At 68.5% G+C, this 22,590-nt stretch overlaps 3 protein-coding genes across 12 annotated transcripts; 2 read left to right on the top strand and 1 right to left on the bottom strand.

Annotated features, from left to right (window-relative positions):
* Window positions 1-68: 68 nt before the first annotated feature.
* ZDHHC5 (zinc finger DHHC-type palmitoyltransferase 5) lies at window positions 69-17,719 on the top strand. Of its 8 annotated transcripts, XM_065065754.1 has the most exons (13): window positions 3,400-4,589; window positions 4,674-4,847; window positions 5,996-7,141; window positions 12,073-12,194; window positions 12,539-12,696; window positions 12,778-12,950; window positions 13,048-13,150; window positions 13,616-13,707; window positions 13,790-13,922; window positions 14,332-14,455; window positions 15,241-15,353; window positions 15,466-16,337; window positions 16,655-17,719. In XM_065065754.1, exons 3-13 carry the CDS (start codon window positions 7,038-7,040, stop codon window positions 16,815-16,817), a joined length of 2,157 nt encoding a protein of 718 aa, XP_064921826.1. In that variant the 5' UTR covers window positions 3,400-4,589; window positions 4,674-4,847; window positions 5,996-7,037; the 3' UTR covers window positions 16,818-17,719. The 8 variants fall into 8 exon arrangements, with proteins under 8 accessions (XP_064921824.1, XP_064921828.1, XP_064921827.1 ...); XM_065065752.1 differs by lacking the exons at window positions 3,400-4,589; window positions 4,674-4,847 and adding an exon at window positions 69-223; XM_065065756.1 differs by lacking the exons at window positions 3,400-4,589; window positions 4,674-4,847 and adding an exon at window positions 1,174-2,824.
* Window positions 17,720-18,177: 458 nt separating this feature from the next.
* MED19 (mediator complex subunit 19) lies at window positions 18,178-20,740 on the bottom strand. 2 transcript variants are annotated; one of them, XM_065065777.1, is made up of 5 exons: window positions 20,349-20,740; window positions 19,016-19,272; window positions 18,819-18,915; window positions 18,635-18,729; window positions 18,178-18,507 (listed from the first exon to the last, which is right to left on the bottom strand). In XM_065065777.1, exons 1-5 carry the CDS (start codon window positions 20,467-20,469, stop codon window positions 18,439-18,441), a joined length of 639 nt encoding a protein of 212 aa, XP_064921849.1. In that variant the 5' UTR covers window positions 20,470-20,740; the 3' UTR covers window positions 18,178-18,438. The 2 variants fall into 2 exon arrangements, with proteins under 2 accessions (XP_064921849.1, XP_064921848.1); XM_065065776.1 differs by lacking the exon at window positions 20,349-20,740 and adding an exon at window positions 19,618-19,857.
* Window positions 20,014-22,460, top strand: TMX2 (thioredoxin related transmembrane protein 2). Of its 2 annotated transcripts, XM_065065774.1 has the most exons (8): window positions 20,014-20,268; window positions 20,745-20,805; window positions 20,970-21,083; window positions 21,406-21,482; window positions 21,553-21,659; window positions 21,744-21,809; window positions 21,915-22,044; window positions 22,112-22,460. In XM_065065774.1, exons 1-8 carry the CDS (start codon window positions 20,080-20,082, stop codon window positions 22,247-22,249), a joined length of 882 nt encoding a protein of 293 aa, XP_064921846.1. In that variant the 5' UTR covers window positions 20,014-20,079; the 3' UTR covers window positions 22,250-22,460. The 2 variants fall into 2 exon arrangements, with proteins under 2 accessions (XP_064921846.1, XP_064921847.1); XM_065065775.1 differs by having other exon boundaries at window positions 21,744-22,044.
* The last annotated feature ends 130 nt before the right edge of the window (window positions 22,461-22,590 follow it).

Below are 22,590 nucleotides of genomic sequence, written 5' to 3' on the forward strand. Positions count from 1 at the left end.
CCGGCCGCCCCCGCCTCTGTCCCGCTCACGCGCCTCGCCCCTTCCGGCCGGCTCAGCGCGCGGCGGCCAATGAGGAGCGGCGGCGGGGGCGAGCGAGGGCGCCGCGCCGTGCGCAGGCGCGGCCGTGACGTCGTGCCCGTGACGTCGTGCCCGGCCGCCCAGCGCGGCGACGGATCGTGCCCGGGAGCGTCCGCCGCGCGCTCGCGGCCTCCCGCCGCCGTCGGTGAGTCACGTGGCCGCGGGCCCGCCCCGCCCCGCCCGCGCGGCCCCGTCCCGTCCCCGTCCCGGCCCGCCGCCCTCTCCCCCTGCACCGGCTCCGCCGCGCGGGCCCGGCTGCCCCCGCCCCGCCGGCCGGTCCGCGCCCCTGCCCGGGCCCGGCTCCCGGCCGCCCCTCCCGCCGCAGCCCCGCCGGCCCGGGCCGCCCTGCGGCTCTTCCCCGCTGCCGCCGCCCCGAGCGCGCCTCGAGCCGGGCCGCGCTCACCTGGGGCCCCCGGCGGCGAGCGTCCTGCCCGGCCCCGCGGCGGGACCGGCCCCTTCCCGACCCGCCCCGCCTCACGGAGCGCGGCCCGGCCCCGAGCAGCCCCGCCGGCCCGGCGCTCGGGCGTTCCCGGGACCCGCGCTCCGCGGCGCCGTTCCGCCCCGGTGCCGTCCCCCGGAGCGGGCCCCGCTCCGTGTTAGCGCCCGGCCCGGCGGGACGTTGCCCCGGACCGGGGCGGGCCGAGCGCGACCTTGGGCAGCGGCGGGAGCGCGGGCGCGGGGCCGGGAGGGGCCGTGCCCGGGGCCGCCGGGCAGCCGGGCACGATCCCCGGGACGCGTCGGCTGCCCGTGCCCGGGGCTGCCCCGTGCGGAAGGCGCCGTGCCGCGGTGCCCGCGCTCTGCCGCCCAGGCCGCGGGCAGAACCTCCCGGGCAGAGTCCAGCGCTTCCTCCTCGGGCTCGCTTGGCGCCGTGTCCGTTCGGCCGCGCTTCCCCGAGCCGCAGGTCTGAGCCGGGGGCGTGCGCGCCCTGCGTGGCTGTCCGTGCGGGTCCCCGCTCCAACCCCGCGCTGCTTCGGGACCGCGTCGGCTGCCGCTGCGCCCCCTGCGCTGCGGTTTTCCCGGGATCTGAGCTGGGGTGCACGGAGAAATGGGCTGTTCCGTGGGGGGTGCTGCTGAGTGTTTTGGGGCATATGAAGAACAACTCGAACCTTGTCTAGATCAAAATGAGGGGAGCTGATCTTGGCCTGTCTTACTGGGCTTAGTGTAAGTGCCGCTTTGGTGCCTGTGCCGAGGCAGCGGTTGCTCTGCAGCACAGCGTTTGTCCCTGTTGATTTCTGGGGTACGAGCCCCAGCTGGAGGTGGAGCAGCTGGTGATGAGGTGGGGCTGCGGGGTCCAACAGGGCCGCTGTGACGCCTGTTTGGGGACAGTCACGTCTCGCTGTGCCCGTGTCTCCGTTGCTGACTGTTGTCTCATAACGCAGTGGTGAGAGGCCGGGTCGTCCCTCACCGCGGTGCACGGTGAGAGGCGGCCGTGGCGGATGAGGCGTTCTCCTGCCCCCTCTGCCCGTAAAACGGGGCTAATCCCGTGTAAAGCAGTGGGGAGGCGGAGGAAGCAGGGTGGGATGCTGTAAGCCTGGCCAGGAGCTCAGCACGGAGTGGATGCTGGCCTTTGAGCTGCTGTCTGCAACAGAATGCGCGTCCGTTTTCCGTATCTTGTTCTGCTGGAAACCCCGTGCGTCTCCCCGCGGAGAGGCGCAGCCCGTTCGCCTGGAGCCCAGAACCTGCCTTTTGGATTAAAGCGGGAAAGTGCCACCACATCGCCTCTTTGAGGCAGGAACTCCCATTCACGTACGGTGCTCAGCACGATACGCCTGAGTTCTGTGTCAGTGCGGCGCGGGTGATCAGAAAACTGTGTCCGCAGGGAGAGCCCGCGGGTTCCGGCGGCGTTGGGGCTCTCGGTGGGAGTCTCGGTGCTTGCCCACCCGACCTGTGGCGCCCCGGGCTTTGCCCCGTGTCCAGCCCCGTTGTCTGGGCTCAGTAAACCCCTCGTTGGCTCTGGCTGCTGGGTCCCGTGGTCACGGCAGGCCCCTGCGGCAGCGGGTGCCAGCGGGAGCCCCTGACCCGTCTCGCGGAGACGATGGCAGAGAGGCGATGGCCCCGTGTCCCGTGGCCTGGGACGTTTGCTCCGGTCCAGTTGTGTCACTGGCCAGCAGGTCTGAGAGCCCTGTGCTCTCTCTGCTTATCGTGAGTGTTAGACCTCAGAGGCAGGTGGGAGCTGGTTGTGCAGCACTGGAATGAGCGGGGGGCCGTGGAGGGGAGCGGGGTCCCCGCTCGGGCGGCCCGTCTGCCTGGGGCTGGGGTGCCGAGCTGAGCGCGGCAGCGAGCTCCCCCGCGGTAGCTGATCAAGACGAGGTGGGAGCGGGTGGAGCGCATCGCGTCCGTGCCGGGCCGGGTCTGCCTGCTGGGCGCCGCCTCACGTGGCGGGAGCTGTTTGTCCGGCCCGTGCCGTGGGAACGCGCTGCGATGGCGGGGACGTGACGCACGGTGCGGAACCCGCAGCCGAGAGTGAACTTTCTCCTCCGCGGGCGCTGCGGAACGCGGCGTGTCCAGGGAAGCTCGTGGTGACGGGTGGCGGTGGCGTGTTCCTCCTGCCGGGGCGGGAGCGCCGAGCAGCCGCAGTGGTTATTGACAGCGACTGAAATAAGGAAGAGAATGTTGTGAGCTGGTTACACGTGTTTTTCCTCGCCCGGCAGAGGTGGGGAGGGCCCGGTGCAGCGTGTTTTCCTGTCCTGTCTGATGCTGCAGGAAGATTAAGCCACAAAGCACCAACTCTCCAGGCTACGTCTGGGTAGGTGGCTGGAGAAGCCGGTGAGCCGAGGGTTTGCAGCAGTGCGGGAGGAGTGCGGGGCTTCGGGAAATGGGTGCTGGAACAAGAGGAGGTTGTAGCGAGACTTTACAGGACCTCAGCCAAAGGAAAGGAGGCTGGGACTGAAGGAGATGGAGGTGACAGCAGTGGCGCTCGCAGACATCCCGAGAGAAGGAATTGGAAGTTTAGAGAAGTCCTCCGGAATGGTGAGGAGAGAGGGCAGGAGCCCTGCTGGGGAGCTGCGGAGGCGGCTGAGCTGAGCGGGGCTGGGAAAATGCCCTGGAAACGGGGTGCTAGGGTTGGAAAAACAGGTGGAGAGGGAAAGGGAAGTCACCGGTGACACGTGCCCGGGCTGGGGAGGCAGGAGCAGGGCTGCGCTGGGGGCGGGTGGGGGCTGGAAGGGGCAGAGGGACTGGGGCAGAGCCCGTGTGCCGCTGGGGACAGTCTGAGTGGCTTTCGTGGATGGGGACGAAGGGTTTGGAAAGAAGAGAGGTGGGGTGGTGGACTGGGGGTAGGTGGGTTGCAGGGCTGGGGGGGAAGGAAGCGCCTGTTTGGAGAATCAGTGTGAACATGGTGTGAATTGGCACCATCGTGGGAAGTCGGGCGGGTTTTGCTGGTGTTTCTCCTGCACATTGGGGCGAATGACGAGGATGGTCAGGGCGACGAGGTTTAGCCCAAAGAGAAGAAGGTACTCTGAGGATTGCCCAGCAGAGAGCCTGCCGTGCTGCACCTCGGTGGCTTCAGCAGCCGGACGTTCCAACCATGGGGGGTCGGGACCTGCTCCCCCGGGTCGGGGCCGGTGTCTTGGCCTCGGCCCCAGGCGCAGGCGGTGCCGGGGGCTCGGGGGGCTCACAGCCCTGCGCAGGTTTGGTGAACTGCGGAGTCGTTCTCGGGCAAAGGCGGCAGGGAGCTGGGGGTTGTATTTGTGTCACGTCTCGCTGGGTGTCACCAGTGCCAGCTCTTGGCGCTCCCCGCGCGCGTGGTGCTTGCTCAGGCAGACCGTCCCTCAGCAGGTACCTCAACTCGCACGTTGTTTCTTTGGTGGGGGGCTGGCTCTTGCTCCTGGCGTTCCTGCGGCGCTGTGCCGGGTGCGCAGACCTCGGGGGTCAGGGCACTGCAGTTCCTGCCCCGTCGCCACGGGGAGCGGTGGGGCAGGCCCCTCGAGGGACGGGGTTTGGGGAGCCCTGGCCGCGGGAGCACGGTGCGCTGGACGGGAGGGCTGGGGACCGCGCTGCCGAGAAGGCTCCGCCTGGGCAGGATCTGTCTGAGTTCCAGGCGCGGCTGGTGTTCAGGGCGGAGCCTTTCAAAGGGCCGGGGTGTTCCGCGGCAGCAGACGAGTGCGTTAGCAGATTGCTGCTGCTGAAGTAATTAGCAGTGATGTCGTGATTAACATCCCGGTAACCCATCCGTGGGATCGCTACCTGCCCGTGCTGTGGACACCGGGTTCTTGGCTGTGGGCGCCGGGCCGCGTCCCCGGTGTGCCGGGTCCCGCTCGCCTCTCGTCACAGCGCAGCTCCGTGTTGCTCTGCTCCGGAAGGCGGCGGCTCTCTGCTCGCGAACTCATCGCGCTCAAGAGCTGCTGCCGGGTGACAACGGAGCTTTCCTGGTGGCTCGTGAGCGTCACCCCGTGTTGTGCCGGGCGTCCCCTCCGTCACACGGGCCAGAAAAAGGGGCTTGAGAAGTTGAGCTTCGTTCCTGCAAAGGAAGAGCAGCTCAGCAGGAGGGGGTTCTTCGTCAGTCAGCCCAGGTGACTGACGCCCTGATTGTGACTGAACCGATCTAATTGTAACGTGCTCCTGTCATTAAACGCGCCTTTAATTTTGTGCTGCAGTTCTCTCAGCCTTCAGCAGTGTTTAGTCAGCACCAGGTACTTTCCTGTCCACCCTGAAGAAAAACACCTTGAGAGGCAGAAGAGGAGAATGCGAGGAGGAGAGAGCGGAGGCGTCGGCAGCGCCGGGCTGGACGCGCTGGGCGCAGCGGGGGACAGCGGGGTGGAAGGTGACAGGTCAGGGGGGTTGTACCGTTACAATCGGTGGTGGATCCAGGCGGGCTGCTGTACCGTTACAATCGGTGGTGGATCCAGGCGGGCTGCTGTACCGTTACAATCGGTGGTGGATCCAGGCGGGCTGCTGTACCGTTACAATCGCTGGTGGATCCAGGCGGGCTGCTGTACGGTTACAATCGGTGGTGGATCCAGGCGGGCTGCTGTACCGTTACAATCGGTGGTGGATCCAGGCGGGCTGCTGTACCGTTACAATCGGTGGTGGATCCAGGCGGGCTGCTGTACCGTTACAATCGGTGGTGGATCCAGGCGGGCTGCTGTACCGTTACAATCGGTGGTGGATCCAGGCGGGCTGCTGTACCGTTACAATCGCTGGTGGATCCAGGCGGGCTGCTGTACCGTTACAATCGGTGTCTGGCTTGTCCCCGAGCTGTGATGGGCTCCCGGTGTCTGGGCTTTGGAGCAGGTTGGTGCCTCCCGCGGCCATTTCCAGGCAGTTTCTCTGTGTTTTCTGTTGCGCTCCCCAACGTGTCCTCAGGCTCGGCCCATGCTGGCGCGTTCCCCAGGGCTCCCTAAACCGTGGGGGTCCCTGGGAGACCCCGGCTCTCTCAGCCCGGAGCTGCGGGTCCCTGTGTATGCGTGGCCGGTGTCCCCGCTCGCTGCGCCCCAGGGAAGGGACCGGATTCCTGCCTGTCCCTCCCGCCACCTCCACCCTGCGTGGAGCCTCCAGCCCTCTGACCAGGCCCTTGCCCCGGTGCCGTTCTCTGGCGCTGGACCTGCGGGTTGGCGCTGGGCGAGAGGCCGTCGGGTCCCTCGTCTCAGCCGGGAGGTGTGGGGCGGTCCCGGTGGCTCTGCGGGGGACGTGTCGGGCCGCGGCGGGCCGGGGCTGTCACCGCTGGGTGCTGCGGCCGAGGGCAGGGCCGGCCGTGCCGGGGTCAGGCCCAGGGCTGCGGTGTCGCTGTGTCGCAGCCGGGATCGGCGTCTCGTGGGCTGGGACTTGCCATCGGGGTTTTACATCTACCAGATGCTGTTTCCATCTTCCAGCAAGCGCCTGCTCCGTGTCCCGGCGAGCTCGGCGTTACTTTAGTGACTGTGTTTACATGGCCGCGTCTCTTCTTGTGCCTTATTACTTTATTTTCTTTTTTCCCTAGGTGAGCTGTCGTGTACCAGATTTCAAGTTTTAATGATTTTATGTAGTTGTTTTTTTTAAAAGACTAATGGATTAATGAAGCAGAATTTTACTGGTGGAAAAAGCGAAGCAGTTTGGAACAAGCAGGTCGTCCCCGCACCGCTCGGGCCATGGGGGAGCCAGCCCTGTCCAGCGCTGTTGCCACCGTCAGTCGTGTCCCGGGGCTGTGAGGAGCGCTCCCCCAGATCTCCGCGCCAGCCTGCCCTGCGCTGCTTGGACATGGTCGCGGCAGAAAGGATTTGATGAAATTCCTGCCGATTCCCACCCACCGAGTGGATACGGAGCCTGCGGAAAGGCCGGGGGGGTCAGGAGAAAGGAACGAGTAGGAAGAGGAGCAAACGCACAATCGGCTGGACCTTCCCCTCCCGCCCCCCTGGCAAGAAAGGGATTTACAGCTCAACCTTGCACCAGCTGTTCCTCGGCTTTAACAGTCAAGAGAGAATAAATAAAATTAAACGGCCACCGCCAGCCAGCCCCGGATCCCGGGGAGATCAGGGAGAGTGTTTCTGTGCCCCCCCGGTGAGGGGGAGGCGCGCGGTGAGGAACCGGATCGCTTGCCAGACCCCCCTCCGTGCGGCAGCCGAGGGGCTGCGGGCCTCGGAGCAGATTAGAAAGGAGAAGTGACCGATACCGTGCTGTTTCCCGGGGTGCTGGCTGGGCAGGACCGTGGCCCATCCCACACATTGCTGGTCCCGTCCTGGTGAGCGCAGCGGCCACCTCGGCCCCTGGGCCCGGCGTTAGCGGGCTGGTGCCCGGCTGAGGGCAGCTGCGGGCGCTCTGGGCATTCCTGCCCCAACGGTTTTAAATCCAAATCCAGTTTTCTGCTCTGAGTTTTTAATATTTTTAACCTCCCATCCCCGCGCCCGTGAGCTCCGGCGGGGCAGCGTGTAGCCGGGCTCCTCTGCGGGACTCGGCTGCGTCCCACTGCCCTCCCCTTCTCGCCCGGCTCTGGCTCCGCGGGCCTGGGCTATGCTGCGGGGCGGACCCCCCGCCACAGCTCCAACATGCCAGCAGCGTCGGGAAAGAGATTCAAACCCAGCAAGTACGTCCCGGTCTCGGCTGCCGCCATCTTCCTAGTGGGAGCCACCACCCTCTTCTTTGCCTTCACGTGAGTCCCAGCGGCTGCACGCGGGGGGGGCGGGAGGGGGCACGCGGGTCCGGCGCCCTGGGCGGGGGCAGGGCAGGGACCGCCGGGGCAGCGGGGGGAGCTGGGGCTTCTCCACGGGCTAACGGGGCCGTGGTGCTCGGGGTGCGGAGGAGGGTCGGTGCGGGAGCTCCGCGGCCCGTGGAGCGGTTCAGCCGCGGCTGGACCCGTCTCACGGGGTTTCCCATGGGCGAGCCCCAGGACCGGCAAGCGTTGGGTCCTGGCGGGGCACCGTGCTCAGCTCGGCTCCTGGCAGCTGCTCCTCCTGTCACCGAGTGCTTGCACAACTCCGGCCGTGCTGGGCGTCGGTGTGTGACTCACAGCTGGATAATGGTGCCGGGAACTGTCACCTTTGGAGCTCCATGAAGGGGTTCGGTGGACTGCGGCGGGCTCCTGGTTATTTTAGAGTTTCATAACTGATTTGTGAGCCACAAAGGAAAGTTCAAGGAGCAGGACTCTGACCCCTGTGTGGTCTCTTGCTCCTGCTGTCGATGTTGGCCGTACCCCGAGGAAATGAGGGTTTGGTGCCTCTGGAGAGGGCCCGGAGGAGGTGACCTGCCTGGGGCAGGTGCCTGTGTGGCCTCGGCGCCAGAGGGGAAAGCAGCGTGTAAACTGGTGCCAGGCGCTGGAGAGGGCCAGGCGGTGCCACGGGGACCTCCCTGCCTGGGAGGGGCAGGGCTGCTGCTCACGTTGGCATTTTCCCTTCCCAGGTGGCAAACAGCTCGTTGACGGGTCTGAGCCGGGCCTGGTCTGGCGCTGGGTGGGAGGCAGGACCGCAGGGCTGCGGCTGGCCGGGAGCTGCTGGGCACGGCACGGAGCTGCCTGCAGCAGCCGCGGCCGCGCTGCTGTGTGCCGGGCAGGAGCGAGCGGCACGGCCACCGGCATGGGGCACGGCCGCCGGGATGAGCTGCCACGTCCTGAGCGTATCCCTGGGTCGGGGTCTGAGGCGAGGGGTGTTCCGGGGGCACAGCAGAGAGAAGCGTAGCCCAGACAGGGTTTTCTGCGTGCTCACACCTTGGAGGGCTCGCGTTGGCCCTGTGCGAAGGGCTGGGAGTGGTTCCGGCAGCCGGAGATGTGCCGCTGCTGCCCGGGGTGCCGGCTCTGTTTCCCTCCCTGCCCAGTCGTCTCCTTGGTGGGAGGGCGATGGCTGGTGCAGAGGGAGGTGACCCCCGCCCTGTCCCTTGCTCTTGTGGGACACCCGTCCCCGCACCCTGGCCAGAGCTCTCCCTGCTGAGGGGTTTTGCCGCGGGAGGCAACTCCTTCGTGGCTGCGGTCACTGCTGCGCTGCAAGGTCACCGCGGCTCTAGCGCCTGGCAACAGCCGGGCAACAACACGGTAGGTAACCTGAGCACCGGGGCCGGGCAGTTCCGTTTGCCCCGTGAGGACAGAGCAGCTGGTGGCGTCGCTCAGCAGCGCGGCCGTCCCTCCCGCCGGGACACGGTGTCTGGCGGCGCTGGCAGCCCGGTGGGGTTTGGCTGCTCCGGTGGGGTTTGGCTGCTCCGGTGGGGTTTGGCAGCCCGGTGGGGTTTGGCTGCTCCGGTGGGGTTTGGCAGCCCGGTGGGGTTTGGCTGCTCCGGTGGGGTTTGGCTGCTCCGGTGGGGTTTGGCTGCTCCGGGCTGTCAGACGCTCGCAGGGAGTTTCTGGGTCTGTGCGGCTGCTCCAGGGGCTGCAGCGCCAGTGTCTCTGAGCAGCTGTGTCACAGCCCAGGGACTCTGCGTTGTCACACAGGCTGTGTGTTGGGGACAGCCCCGTCTGAGCCGCCGCGTGTCGGTGCCGCGGTGCAGCGTCGCCGGAGCCAGTGCTGCCGAGCAGGTTTGTTCAGAGCAGGAACACCTGGGCAGGGTCGTGTTAATTGTAGGTCAGTGGATGTTATTTAACCTGCTTTAAAACATGACATTAACTCTCAAGCAGAGCAGCAAGGCGCTGTGCACTTTCACACAGGCTGTTTGGCCAGGGGGTTGCGTTACTCCCAGCGATACGGTTCTCCGGACGCTTTTCTCCGGCCGCCGGGATGCGGAGACACAGAACGAGGTTCCGTCCGCGCCAGAGCCGGCGCTCGGTCAGCCTGCGGGAGTTCTGGGGCCGTGCAAGAGCCCGCGGAGTATAAACTCTTCATTGCAATTAGGTGAACCTGTAAAAGCTCTGACCCCAGCTGTTCCTGCCGACCCCGCGGCTGGGACGGCTCAGGGCATCGGCACCCGTTTGGGACAGGAACTCCGGCCTCTCGCAGCACTGGTGCCTGCAGGGGACACCAGGGCAGGACGTGGCCGTCCCTGGAGCTGGCGGTGGCTCCGGTGCACGGTGGCACAGGTGCCCCTGGTGGGACCTGGCCTGGTGGGACTGTGGTGCGAGCGGGGCTGTGTGTGCAGCCAGGCCCTTGGCACCGCGGCGAGGGCAGAGTCCGCGCTCCGGTATGGGGCAGCACGGGGAGCCCGGCACAGTGGGCTGGGGTCCTGGGGGCAGGGCAGGGGCCGCTGGGGCTGCGGAGGGGAGGGGGCGCCAGGCTGGCAGCGACGGGCTCTCCTGGCGTGGCTGGTGGCAAAAAGCCCGTTTCGGATCCAGATATGACTCAGTTTGCCCGAGATTCCCCAGGTTCTCTTATGTGCTGCCAGCGACAAGTCTGGACAGCTCTCCCAGCGACGGGCGTGCTGCACGTCCCCATCTGCAGAGAGATCTGGGAGAGTTCTGAGACCTGAGGCTGTGATGGTGGGCACCTCCTCCTCCTCCTCCTCCTCGTGCCCAGGCAGGGTCTGCAGCCCCTGTGCTTCCCGGGGAGCGAGAGCCAGGAGCAGCCAGTGCTGATGACGGCAGTTCCCCGCGATCGGCAGCACCTTTGCTCCCTGCGCTACAGGAGCCGTGTTCCCTCCCACGGGTGGGGTGCATGGAGTCACGGAAAGGTTCGGGTTGGGAGCGACCTTAGAGCTCCCCCAGTGCCCCCCCTGCCATGTCAGGGACGTCTTCACCAGCTCAGGTTGCTCAGAGCCCGTCCAGCCTGGCCTGGGATGTCTCCAGGGATGGGGCAGATGCTGAGACCCCCTGCAGCGCTGGTCCAGCTCCGGGTCCTCAGCACAGGACGCACACGGAGCTGCTGCAGAGGGGCCAGAGCAGCCCCAGGAATGACCCGAGGCTGGAACAGCTCTGCTGGGCACAGGTGAGACAGCTGGGGTGTTCGCTGGAGAGGAGAAGCTCCGGGAGACCTTGGAGCAGCCTCCAGTGCCCAAAGGAGGCTCGTAGGGAAGATGGGGACACGCTTCTTACAAGGGTAGTGACAGGACAAGGGGTGATGGCTTTAAACTGATATGGAGGGGAGACTTAGATGAGAGACGTGGAAGAAATTCTTCCCCGTGGGGGTGGTGAGACCCTGGCACAGGCTGCCCAGAGAGCTGGTGGGTGCACAGCCCCAGGGGACAGGGTGTGAGCCCCTCGCTGCTGCTGCGGCTCCCAGCAGTGCTGGTTGTGCTGGGTGAGCTGGGCCGGGCACGACTGGTGTGTTCATCCCTCGCTCGGGTCCCGGCCCCGCGGTGCCGGTGGCGTTCGTTTTCCCCGCGGTGCCAGTGGCGTTCGTTTTCCCCGCGGTGCCAGTAGCGTTCCCCGCGGTGCCGGTGGCGTTCCCCGCGGTGCCGTTCCCCCGTGGTTCCACGGAGCTGTCTCGGAGGGTTTGGGGCGCAGGCTGGAGCTGCTGCTCTCGCAGCCGTCCCGCGGTGCAGCTGGAGTGCCTGACGGACTCAGAGGGACGTGGGAGGGCACACGGGCGGCTGAGCCGGCCGGGCCGGTGCCCGGGGCTGTGCTGGAGCCCTCCCTGCCCCTGGGCACAGCTCGGGGGAGGCCCCGCAGATGTGTCCCAGGTACATGGGGCTGGTGGCACCACCCGAGGTGCCCCGGGGGACGAGGCTCCCGCCCCACGAGGTGCCCGGGGAGGGGTGGGGTGCAGGGCTTTGGAGAGAGCTGTGGGCACAGTCCTGTGCCGGGGTGCTGGAGGCAGAGCAGGGCTTGGTCCTGTCACAGTGTCGCTGCCCGGTGTCCCCTAAAGCCCAGCGGATTTGCCCTCCCGCTGTGCCTGGCGCTGCCTTGTCCTTGTCCCTGTCCCTGTGGGGCCGGGGCCTGGTGCCACGCGCGGTGCCCGGTGTGCCTGTCCCAGCCGTGCCCTGCCCAGGCAGGTGCATGGCAGCTCTGCTCGCTCCTCCAGCCCCCTCGCTGGAGCTGCCTGGCGGGTGGTGGCACCGTCCCCGGCCCAGTTGCAGCGGGTGGCGGTGGAGGAGGGGACGGGTCCGGCGCCCGCCCCTTCACCTCTGCCCGCTCGGGGCTGCGGGATTATGGCGCTGGCACCATATGTCCCCTGCCCGCCGGGCCCCGCGGTCCCGCTGCCCAAATCCACCTGCGCTTATCGCTGTGGGGGGACGGAGGGACAGATGCTGCCCTAGATCTGCCGGATTAAACTCCCGTGGCAAAGCAGATTAGGGAATTACGGTGGCGCCTCGCGGGGAAGCCCGCTGTCCCCAGCCGAGCGGGGGGACGGTGACGAGTCCCTTGCTGCGCTCCCCGTGGCAGCGCGGCCAAGGGTGACGGTGGTGTTGTGTGATGGTTTCCTGGAGCACGTCCCACCTCAGGCTGCTCCACGAGGGTGGCTGAGCACAGCTGGGGTCGGGCTGGTGCAGCTGCAGCTCCGGTTTGCGTGTGGAGGGCACTGGCTGAGGGTGGGGGACGATTTGGTGGCAGGGAATGGCCACAGCCCCTGGGCAGGAGCCCGGACACGTAGCGAGGGGTGGGGGCTCCCCGGCCAGGCCACCCCGGTGCGCGGGGCTGGTCATGGGGACCCCGCGGGGCTCGGTGACACTGCCCAGGCTGTGCGGGAGCGGGGACCACGCCAGCGTGTCCCACTGCCCCTGTGCCCGCAGGTGCCCCGGGCTCAGCCTGTACGTCTCCCCGGTCATTCCCGCCTACAATGCCGTCGTCTTCCTCTTCGTGCTGGCCAACTTCAGCATGGCCACCTTCATGGACCCCGGCATATTCCCGCGAGGTGAGTGCGGCTCTGCTTGGGACACGGCTCGGGTGGAGCCGCCTCCTTCCTCCGGGGTACGGGGGATCCCGGGGGCTGGAGGACCCTCCCTGCCCCGCCCAGGGACATCGCTCGGGGGCAGCACCCAGCCCATGGGACCGGCGCATGGAAGCAGCATAAATCCTGGCACCCGCATCGGGTCTCTGGGGCTCAGGAGGGTCTTGGTTTGGGGGCAGGGCCTGGCAGAGCCCCTCCTCCTCTGCCGGTGTGTGGGCTGGTCCCTGTGCCCGGTGACAGGTGGACGGGAAGGCAGGAGGCAGCGCGGCCCGTGTCTGACACGCGGCTGCGCTGGCGTTTCCCGCCAGCCGAGGAGGACGAGGACAAGGAGGACGACTTCCGAGCCCCGCTCTACAAGACGGTGGAGATCAAGGGCATCCAGGTGCGCATGAAGTGGTGCGCGACCTGCCGCTTCTACCGGCCGCCGCGCTGCTCCCACTGCAGCGTCTGCGACAACTGCGTGGAGGTGAGGACCCGCCGGCACCCCCGGCACCCCCGGCACCCCCGGCAGCGCCCGGCAGCCCCTCACCGTGCCCCCTCGCTGCAGGAGTTCGATCATCACTGCCCCTGGGTCAACAACTGCATCGGGCGGCGCAACTACCGCTACTTCTTCCTCTTCTTGCTGTCGCTCACCACGCACATCATGGGTGTCTTCGGCTTCGGGCTGCTCTACGTGCTGTACCAGGTGGAGGAGCTCTCCGGCGTCCGCATGGCCGTCACGTATCCTCTGCAGGCGGGCGGGGGGTTTGGGGCGGGGGGGTTTGGGGACAGTGTGCGCGCCGCAGGGCCGCGGCTCGTCCTTAGCTGGCGGTGGCAGTATGGTGGTGATGTGCGTGGCCGGGTTGTTCTTCATTCCCGTCGCTGGCCTTACGGGGTTCCACGTGGTGCTGGTGGCGAGGGGCCGCACCACCAACGAGCAGGTATGGCTGCGGGATGGCTGGGGTGCCCTGGGACCAGGCAGCTGTGGTGGGTGGGATCAGGGGACGGTCACCAGCCTGGCTGGGGACCAGAGCAGGAGGTGTCTCTGGGAGGTTGAGTGCAGCTTGGGCACGGCGGTCCCCGCTGCCGCTCCCGGGGGTCTGCGGGGACACGGAGCCGGGTGGGCACTTCTGGGGGGACAAGAGGCAATGGGCGCAGCGTGGGACAAGGCAGCGTCCAGTCAGACATCGGGGAAGGACTTGTGCCCATCAAAGGCTGCTGAACCTTGGGACAGGGACCTGGAAAGGGGAGGCGGTATCTCCAGGTGTCTCCGTCCTTGGAGACTGTCCTGAGGTAGCTGAGCAGACCTGAGTCCCTGGCCTGGCGGTGGGACCAGAGCCCCCCGGGTCCCCATCCCCCTGGGGTCCCTGTCTCCCCCGTGCACTGCGATGCTCCTTGTCCTGCAGGTGACAGGCAAGTTCCGCGGTGGCGTCAACCCCTTCACCAACGGTTGCTGTAAGAACGTCAGCCGGGTGCTCTGCAGCTCCCCGGCCCCCAGGTGAGCTGTCCCCGCACGGCCATGTCCCCGCAGCCCCGGGAACCGCCTGTCCCCGGCGGCCGCTCCTGACACCCTCCCCCAGGTACCTCGGGCGCCCCAAGGCTGAGCAGACGGTGCTGGTGAGACCCCCCTTCCTGCGGCCAGACGTGTCGGACAGTCAGGTCACTGTCAAGGTCATGGACAACGGTATCCAGACCGAGCTGAAGAGGACGAAGGTGAGGACGGGGGGGGATCGGTGCTCCCCACCTTGGGACCCTCCACGCAGCCCAGGGTTGCGAGTCTGCATCCGTGAGTAAAGAACCGAGCGAGCCTTGTCACCTTCCCGTCCCTCTGTGTCATCTCGTTCTGTGACCCCGTGGGACGGACACCACGTCCCCCCATGTGGCAGCAGCCACATGAGGCTTTGCCCCCTCCGTCCCCTTCCCCGTCCGTCCTTTTCCCTCGCGGCGTCCCATGGGTGTCCCCTCCCCAGCACGTCCCAGCACCGGCGGCACGTGCTGCCTGCAGGCGCTCAGAGTGGTGGATGCCGAGGGGGAGCCAGAGCCCCCGCAGCGCCGCTGCCGCTCCCTGCCCGGGGGGCGAGACCCGGCGCCCCCTGATCTCCTCTGCGCTTTGTCTCCGCAGTCCAAGGGGAGCCTGGAGGTGACGGAGAGCCAGTCTGCCGACGCCGAGCCGCCACCCCCTCCTAAGCCAGACCTCAGCCGCTACACCGGCCTGAGGACACACTTATCCCTGGCCACCACCGAGGGTAAGGAGGGCACGCAGGGCCAGGCAGCGCTGGGAGGGGAGCCCAGGGCTGCGCCAGGCGGAGCAGGAGCCAGGGCCGCAGGAACAGGCTGCAGGGCAGACCCGGAGCACATCGGCACCGGTGCGGAGCAGGACGTGCCGCCTTTCTGGGCTGGTACACGTGGCCCCGTGCGCTGGGGTTGCGCACAGACAGCGCTGCTCCCTGCGAGGGGGCAGGAAGCCGTGTCAAGCCGGCACAGGCCGCGGTGGCTGCGGCGGGCAGGCTGCTGTGCCGCAGCGGGCACAGGAGCATTGCCCTGGTGAAGGGGCGAAGCGGCGGCGGGCCGGGCTCAGTGGCAGAGCACCTTTGTGGCAGCTGCGGACTCGTGTTCCGCTTCCCCGAGCGCCGTCGGAGCAGCGCTGGGAGCTCCTGCGTGGCCTTGGCGAGAGGTGGGATGCGAAGGGCTGAGCTGGAAGCAGCCGGGGTCTCCGCAGCTCTCCCGTCCCCCTGGAAAGGGGCTGCAGCACCTGTGGCTGAGCAGCCGGCGGCTCCGGAGCACCCGGCACCCACCGGTGCCTCCAGGCAGCGCCCACCCTGCGGGGCTGTGGCACGGAACGGCAGCGCCGGCCCCACACTGCGCCACGGAGACGTGTTTTCCATCCCACCGTGTTTCACCTGCCTGCCATCCCATCCCCCCCTCCCCGTGTGTGCACCCCAGGCTCAGAGCCGGTTCTTGGGCAGGGAGGGGGCTCTGCACGGCGTTCCCCGGGAGCCGCCGCAGTCTGAGTGTCTCTCTCCCCCCGCAGACAGCAGCTTGCTAGGGAAGGACAGCCCCCCCACGCCCACCATGTACAGGTACCGGCCCGGCTACAGCAGCAGCAGCAGCTCGGCGGCCCTGCCCCACTCCACCAGCGCCAAGGTACGGCTGTGCCGCGGCGGGGCCGGGGAACCGGCGCGTTCCTGGCTGGGGGGTTTGGGGCTTTGCATGGACCCTGTCTTTCTGCGGTGACCCCCGTGCCTCTGCCCCTCAGCTGAGCCGAGTGAACAGCCTGAAGGAGCCCAACTCCATGTGCGAGGGCGGCCACAAGCCCAGCTACCGCTCGGAGCCCAGCCTGGAGCCCGAGAGCTTCCGCTCGCCCACCTTCGGCAAGAGCTTCCCCTTCGACCCGCTCTCCAGCGGCTCCCGCTCCTCCAGCCTCAAGTCGGCGCAGGGCACGGGCTTTGAGCTGGGGCAGCTGCAGTCCATCCGCTCCGAGGGCACCACCTCCACCTCCTACAAGAGCCTGGTGAACCAGACGCGCAACGGCAGCCTGTCCTACGACAGCCTGCTCACGCCCTCCGACAGCCCCGACTTCGAGTCGGTGCAGGCGGCGCCGGAGCCCGAGGCGCCCGTGGGCTACACCTCGCCCTTCCTCTCGGCGCGCATCGCCCAGCAGCGAGAGACCGACCTGCACGGCCGCTTTGCCAGCCCCCCCAAGCCCGTGCCGCGCGAGCCCTCGCCCGTGCGCTATGACAACCTCTCCCGCCACATCGTGGCCTCCATCCAGGAGCGGGAGAAGCTGCTGCAGCAGCCGCCGGCCGCGGGCAGGGACGAGGACGCGGCGCAGCCGGACTCGGGCATCCAGTCGACGCCGGGCTCCAGCAACGCGCCGCGCACCAGCTCCTCCTCGGACGATTCCAAGCGCTCGCCGCTGGGCAAGAACCCGCTGACGCGCCCGGCCCCGCCGCGCTTCGGCAAGCCCGAGCCTCCCGCGGCGCTGCGGGCGCGGTCCCTGGGCTCCCCCGACCCGCCTGCTGCCCCCCACCTCGGAAAGTCCCTGTCCTACGGCAGCCAGAAACCCGCGGCCCAGCCCGGCGGCCCCGAGCCGGAGGAGGTGGCCTTGCAGCCCTTGCTGCCACCAAAGTAAGTCCCGCACCAGCTGCCACGCGTGCGGGGGTCTGCAGAGCCGTGGAGGGGGGGTCCTCACCCTGGGACACCCCGGGACTGCCCCACCGCCCAGCAGCCCCTCCGGCCCCCCCTTCCCTGCACCCGCAGCAGTGACCCCCCCTCACCGGGGAGAGGGCGGAGTAAAACCCTCCTCTTGTTCCTTTTTCTCCTCCCTCTTGTCCCAGAACAGAGCCGGTACCCGCCCCGGGGAGCCAGAGGTGGGGCAGGGCTGGGGTCCCTCGGGGGTGACAGCAGCCCCTCCTGACCCTGTGTCCATCTGTCCTTCCCCGCAGGGACGAGCTGCAGCTGCGAGCCGCCTACAGCAAGTCCAACGGGCAGCCCAAGAGCCTGGGGGCCGCCCCGGGCACAGGGCAGGCGCCCCTGGGCAGCCCCACCCGTGGGGGAGTCAAGAAGGTCTCTGGGGTGGGGGGCACCACCTACGAGATCTCGGTATGAGGCAGAGCCCCCGCGCCCCCAGGGACGTTCTGCGCCGGACTGTGGCTCCAGCAGCCGGACGGGGGACGTGGCCGTTCCCGCCCCAGAACTGGGGGTGACGCCCGCGTGGGGCCGCTCGTCCCCCAGCAACGACTCCGGGCGCCCCGCGCCGTGGGCCTCGTGCAATCGCTCGCTCGCCTGGCGGGGCAGGGATGGATTGTTTTTAAACCAGAATACTTTTTTTTATTATTATTGTTACGGATTCTATTTTTTTTCTCTTTCTGAGTTACCAGGTGTGTGTATATATAAATATCTATATATATATAAATATAAATATTAAAAAACCCACAGAAATTATATATCTTACCCAGAGAGGAAGAAACTGCCCGTCCCCGGCCCAGGGCCTGGTCCCGCTTGTCCCTGTCCCTGCGGGGGTACGGGCCCGCGCTGGTGGCGCTGCTGTCCCCAGGGGGCTGCCCCCGCCCCCCCGAGGTGCTTTTGGCCGAGGAGGCTCCTCCCGGCTCTTCACTCTGAGGCTGCAGCCCCCGGGGCCGCCCCTCCCCCCCGGGCCGCCCCGCTCACCCGCGGTTTTGGGCTTTTGCCGTTTCCCGGGACTCGCGTTGGTGGGTTTCCTGGTTCTGTTCGTGTTGTGTTGTTTGAGCGGGGCTGACCGGGTTTCTCGCTGTTCCCGTGGGGAAGGGGAGGCCGGGGGGGCGCGGCCCCGTAGAGCAATATTTTTCTCATCACATGCCAAAAACGCAGCCAAGGAGCCCAGCGCTCCCGTTCCCCCGTCCCCGCGAGCGCCCGGCGCCGCGCAACCCTCGTGGCGATCTCTCGCCCGTGGCCTCCGCAGCGCCACGCCGTTGGTTTTTTATTCTTATTAGCCATTTTAAACACGAGGAATAAAAGGATATTTAATGAGCCGCCGCGGCCGGCGTGCGTGTGCTTTGTTCGGCGTCCAGGACGAGCCGCCCCGCCGGCGGGAGGCGCCTCCTGGGCGGGCTGCCGGGGCTCCAGGCGACCTCCTCGGGCGAGCGACGGGCAGGGCCCGGTGCAGCTCGGGCTCCCGGGAGCGCAGCAGGACCTCGCCTGGGCTGGAGCTGCTGCGTCCTGCTGCTCTGCCAGCGGCCGCCGCCCGGGGACAGGGTCCCTCTCCGGGGCACCCGTGTCCTTGCCCGGCCCAGGGGACGAGGGGGAGGAACCGAGAGCCCCTCGCCCCAGCCCAGCAGCCAAAGCCAAGGCGGGAGCCCCTGCCCGGGCTCTGCCCGTCCTGGCGGGAGCTCGGCCGCAGCCCCCGGCCCCGGGCACGGCGCGTCGGGGCAGCGCTGGTGCCACGGCACGTGGACTCCCCAGTTGCAGCAGCCACCGCCACCAGCCCCTCTTCAGAGCAGAGACTTTAATTAAAAGGTGACTAAAAAAGAGAGGCCCTGATGCACCGGGTTGTTCTGGTATAAAAGGCCCAGGCTGGCAGCTCCGTTGCCAGCAGAGTCCTCGTCCCCTGGTCCCGCTGGCTGCACGTGGGGCTGCGGGGGTGTCCTCTCTGCCGGGGGGGCACGGGCCAGCCCGAGCCCCCCGCCGAGCGCCGCGTCCCTCCCGGGTCAGTCGGGGCTGTTCCCGCGGGCTGGGGGACGCCCGGGCGGCCTCACCGCAGGCTGCTGCTGCTGCTGGCCTGCGAGCCGCCCACCCCCGGGTGCTCGGGGCTGTGCCGGTTCTGCGGAGGAAGGACAGGCGGATCCCGTGAGACCCGCTCAACTGCAGCACCCAGGGAACGGCTGCTCACTCGGCAGCCCCGAGGGCGGACGCAGGCTGGGAATCGAACCGCGGCTTTCCCCACCCACCTTCTTCTTCTTCTTCTCTTTCTTTTTCCTCTTTCGTTCCGGATCCTCCTCTTTTTTCTTCTTTTTCTTCTTGTGGTCGGAGTCCGAGGGGGTTTCTGGAGGAAGAAGAGCGCTGGAGGACCCGGGCACGCCCTGGGGCCGGGCGGGAGAGGGGGTGGCTGCGGCAGCGGGCACAGCCCCTTACCTGGGGGGACGGGATCCTGCGTGCGGCTCTGCTTGTGCTTGTGCTTGTTCTTCTTCTTAGGCGGCTGGATGTGCATCAGCCGACACTGCTCGGGCAGCTGGGGAGAGGGGACGGGGCTGCTCAGGCCGGGCCAGGCACCCCCCGGCCCGCCGCCCCCCGCCCCCGCGGCCGCCCCCCCGCTCCCCGCCCGCGCTCACCGGGCCGGCGTGCAGGCGGAAGCCGGTCAGCATGGTGCCCGTGAGGGGGGTGAAGGAGCTGCCGCAGATCGGGGGCTTCTCGATGAGGGAGCGCAGGCTGCTGTTGTCGTGGGAGCCGGGCAGGTCGATCATGCCGGGCAGGTCGGGGAGGAAGTTGCTGAGCTTCTCCTTCACCTTCTTGCCGCAGAACTTGTTGTAGGCGTGCTCCAGGTTGTAGTGCGTGATCAGGTTGGTGCTGCCCGTCAGCTCCGTGCTGCCTGCGCGGGGCGGGGCGGGGCGGGGAGCTGCTGCCGCTCGGGCCCACGACCCGGCCCCGCTCCCCGCCCCGCTCCCCGCCCCGCTCCGGGGCCCGGCCCCGCTCCCCCCCGCCCGGCCACCCCCGATCCCGCTCCCCGCCCCGACCCGAGCCCCTTAGGCGCCATTTCCCCGCTCCACGGCAAGCCGCTTGGCCCCGCCCCCTGCATGCTCATTGGCCTGCCGCGCTGTCAGTTCGCGCCTCCCCGCCCACCCCCCTCACTCCTCATTGGCCCGTCGCGCCGCCAGTTTCCGCCGCGGCACGGCTCCGCCGCGCCGATTGGCCGAGCGCGTCACCCGCCCCGCACCTGGCAGCTCCCGCAGCAGGTAGAAGGGGCCGGTGGCGGCCTTGCGGGCCGCGTCCTCGCCCGGCGGCGGCGCGGCGGCGATGGGGGGCGGTGCGGCCCCGGCGGCCGGCGGCTTAGCGGGCCCGAAGCCCAGGGCGGCGGCGGCAGCGGGCGGCGGCTCGGCCCCGCCGAACAGCGCGGAGAAGTTCTCCATCTTCCCGGCGTGCCCCGCGCGGGGCCAGCGCCCCGCCCCGCCCCGCCGCGATTGGCCGAGCCCCGCCCGCTGCCCGGTTGCTAAGGGAGACTCAGCCCTAGCCTTCTGATTGGCCGCTTCTCTCTTTCACCCTCATTGGTCTGCCGAGGCGTGAGGCGTGCTTAACAGCACCGCTCGCCATTGGCCAGCGGGTAAAAAGCCCCGCCTCCCGCATACGAGCAGGTGGGCGGCCCAATCGGAGGGGGCCGGTCGTGCGCGCGGATGCCAAGATGGCGGTGCTGGCGCCGCTGCTGGCGCTGCTGTACTCGGTGCCCGGGCTGTGCCGCTGGCTGGCGCGGCCCTACTACCCGCTGTCCGCGCTGCTGGCCACCGCCTTCCTGCTCGTCCGCAAGGTCCCGCCGCTCTGCCAGGGGCTGCCCTCGCAGCGGGAGGATGGCAACCCCTGCGACTTCGACTGGGTGAGGCGGCCCGGCCCGCCGCTGCCCCGACCTCCCGCGGGCCCGCGCCCTCCGGGCCTGGTTTCCCCTCTTGCCCTCACCTGCCGGGCCCCTGGGTCTGGCTCCGGTCTCCGAGCGCCTGGCTGGGCCCTCCTCTGGGCCCGCATCCCCAGCCCGGCTGGGGGAAGCCAGTGGCCCCTGGCACTGCCCTGCTGCTGCCATCGCAGTGCTGAGGGGGTGGGAGGCCGTGCCCGCATTGCAGGGCAGTCCCGCCTCCTTGCTGGCTCCCGCTCGGGGCCCGGGGGCAAAAGCAGTTCCAGGAGGAGGCACGGAACCGGCCGGGTTTGGGCCAGCAGGGCCTGGCACAGCCTCCCGTCCTGGTGCCAGGAGCAGCCCGGCTGCGGGAGGACGCTGCGGCTGCGGTTGGTGCTGGCGGCCGCCCCCAGCTCCGCTGGTCCCGTGCTGCCTCCTGCTCACGCTTATCTCTCCTGTCCCAGCGGGAGGTGGAGATCCTCATGTTCCTCAGCGCCATCGTGATGATGAAGAACCGACGCTCCAGTGAGTTGGGGCCTGTGCTGGGGGTGGGGGAGGCCGTGGGGCTGCGTGGGCCCTCCCGCAAGGAGCCGGATGGGTTGGGGTCTGGAGGACCAGCTCTGGCCCACCCTAAGGATGGCCCCTGGTCTTCTGTGAGGATCTGGCACCGTCTTCTCTCCCTCCCGCAGTCACCGTGGAGCAGCACATTGGGAACATCTTCATGTTCAGCAAAGTGGCGAACGCCATCCTCTTCTTCCGCCTGGACATCCGCATGGGCCTGCTGTACCTCACACTCTGCATAGGTGAGACCTGCCGGGGGGCGCCAGGGCACCCCGGGGCAAGACTCAGTGTGCCCCCAGCACCCGCTGCCCCCGCCTGTCCTCCCCCTGCCCAGCTGGGGGCCAGAGCTCCCTCTCACCGGGGGGTGCCCTGTGTCCTTCACCGCCAAGGAGGCGGCAGCTGTGAGGAGCCTCCGTGGGTGAGGGGCGGCTCGGGGAGCGCCTCAGGGGGAAGGAAGCCTGTCCATCCCAGGGCTTGCTCTGCCATGGCTCCGTGGGGAAGGGGGAGCTTCATCCCAAACCCATCCTGGGCGAGCTGGAGGGCTCAGGGGCGCTGTTGTTGCAGTGTTCCTGATGACCTGCAAGCCCCCGCTCTACATGGGCCCTGAGTACATCAAGTATTTCAGCGACAAGACCATAGATGTGAGTATCCCCTCCCGGGGGGCCGGGACTCTGCCGGCCGCCCCCGCTGAGCCGCGCGCCCCCGCGGCAGGAGGAGCTGGAGCGGGACAAGCGGGTGACCTGGATCGTTGAGTTCTTTGCCAACTGGTCCAGCGAGTGCCAGTCCTTCGCCCCCATCTTCGCCGACCTCTCGCTCAAGTGAGTGGTGCCTGTGGAGGCCCGGGCAAGGCGCGGGGCCCCCGGTCACCCGTGGCACTCACAGCTCCTGCCCGTCCTGCCCAGGTACAACTGCTCGGGGCTGCACTTTGGGAAGGTGGATGTTGGCCGGTACACGGATGTCAGCACCAGGTCTGGGGGGACGGGCTGGGCAGTGGCGCCGGGCTGGGGTCTCCGGAAGACCCCAGCTCACTCATCTGCCCGCAGTCCCCACCAGCCTCTGCCATCCTGCTGCAGGTACAAGGTCAGCACCTCCCCCCTCACCAAGCAGCTGCCCACCCTCATCCTCTTCCAGGGCGGGACAGAGACCATGCGCCGGCCGCAGATCGACAAGAAGGGCCGGGCCGTGTCCTGGACCTTCTCTGAGGTGGGCGGGACGGGACGGGGAGGGCCCGCGGGGGTCCCGGGGCGCTGACGCTGCCTCTGTGCCGCAGGAGAACGTGATCCGGGAGTTCAACCTCAACGAGCTCTACCAGAGGGCCAAGAAGCAGCCAAAGCCGCGGGAGGAGGCGCCTGAGGAATCCCCCGCAGCGCGGGCACCGTTGCCGGGGGAGACCAAGAAGGACAAGTAGAAGCTGCCCCCTGCTCTCGCCCATCGCGCGTCACTGTCTCCTGGTGGCGCTGGCCCCCGGGACCCCTGCCCAGGGCTCTCTGTGGGGGCAGCTGCGGGCTAGGCCCGGGGGTGCCGTGTGGGCCAGGCCCGGCGTGGGCGGGGCAGAGGCCAGGCCCACCCTCGGTTAACGCTCGTCCTCATCGCTGACAATAAACGGTGTGTGTCCGCGTTCCCGTGTCCGTGTGTCTGTGTCCGGTGGGGGACCCGGGACCCCTCTGGACCCTGGTGGGCGTGGCTTGCTCCCGGGGGTGGGCTGCTGCTGGGGCTCCGCGCTCTGATTGGGTGTCGCTGCGGCGCTGG

Source organism: Columba livia, chromosome 5, assembly GCF_036013475.1.
Source record: "Columba livia isolate bColLiv1 breed racing homer chromosome 5, bColLiv1.pat.W.v2, whole genome shotgun sequence".
Lineage (NCBI taxonomy): Eukaryota > Metazoa > Chordata > Aves > Columbiformes > Columbidae > Columba > Columba livia.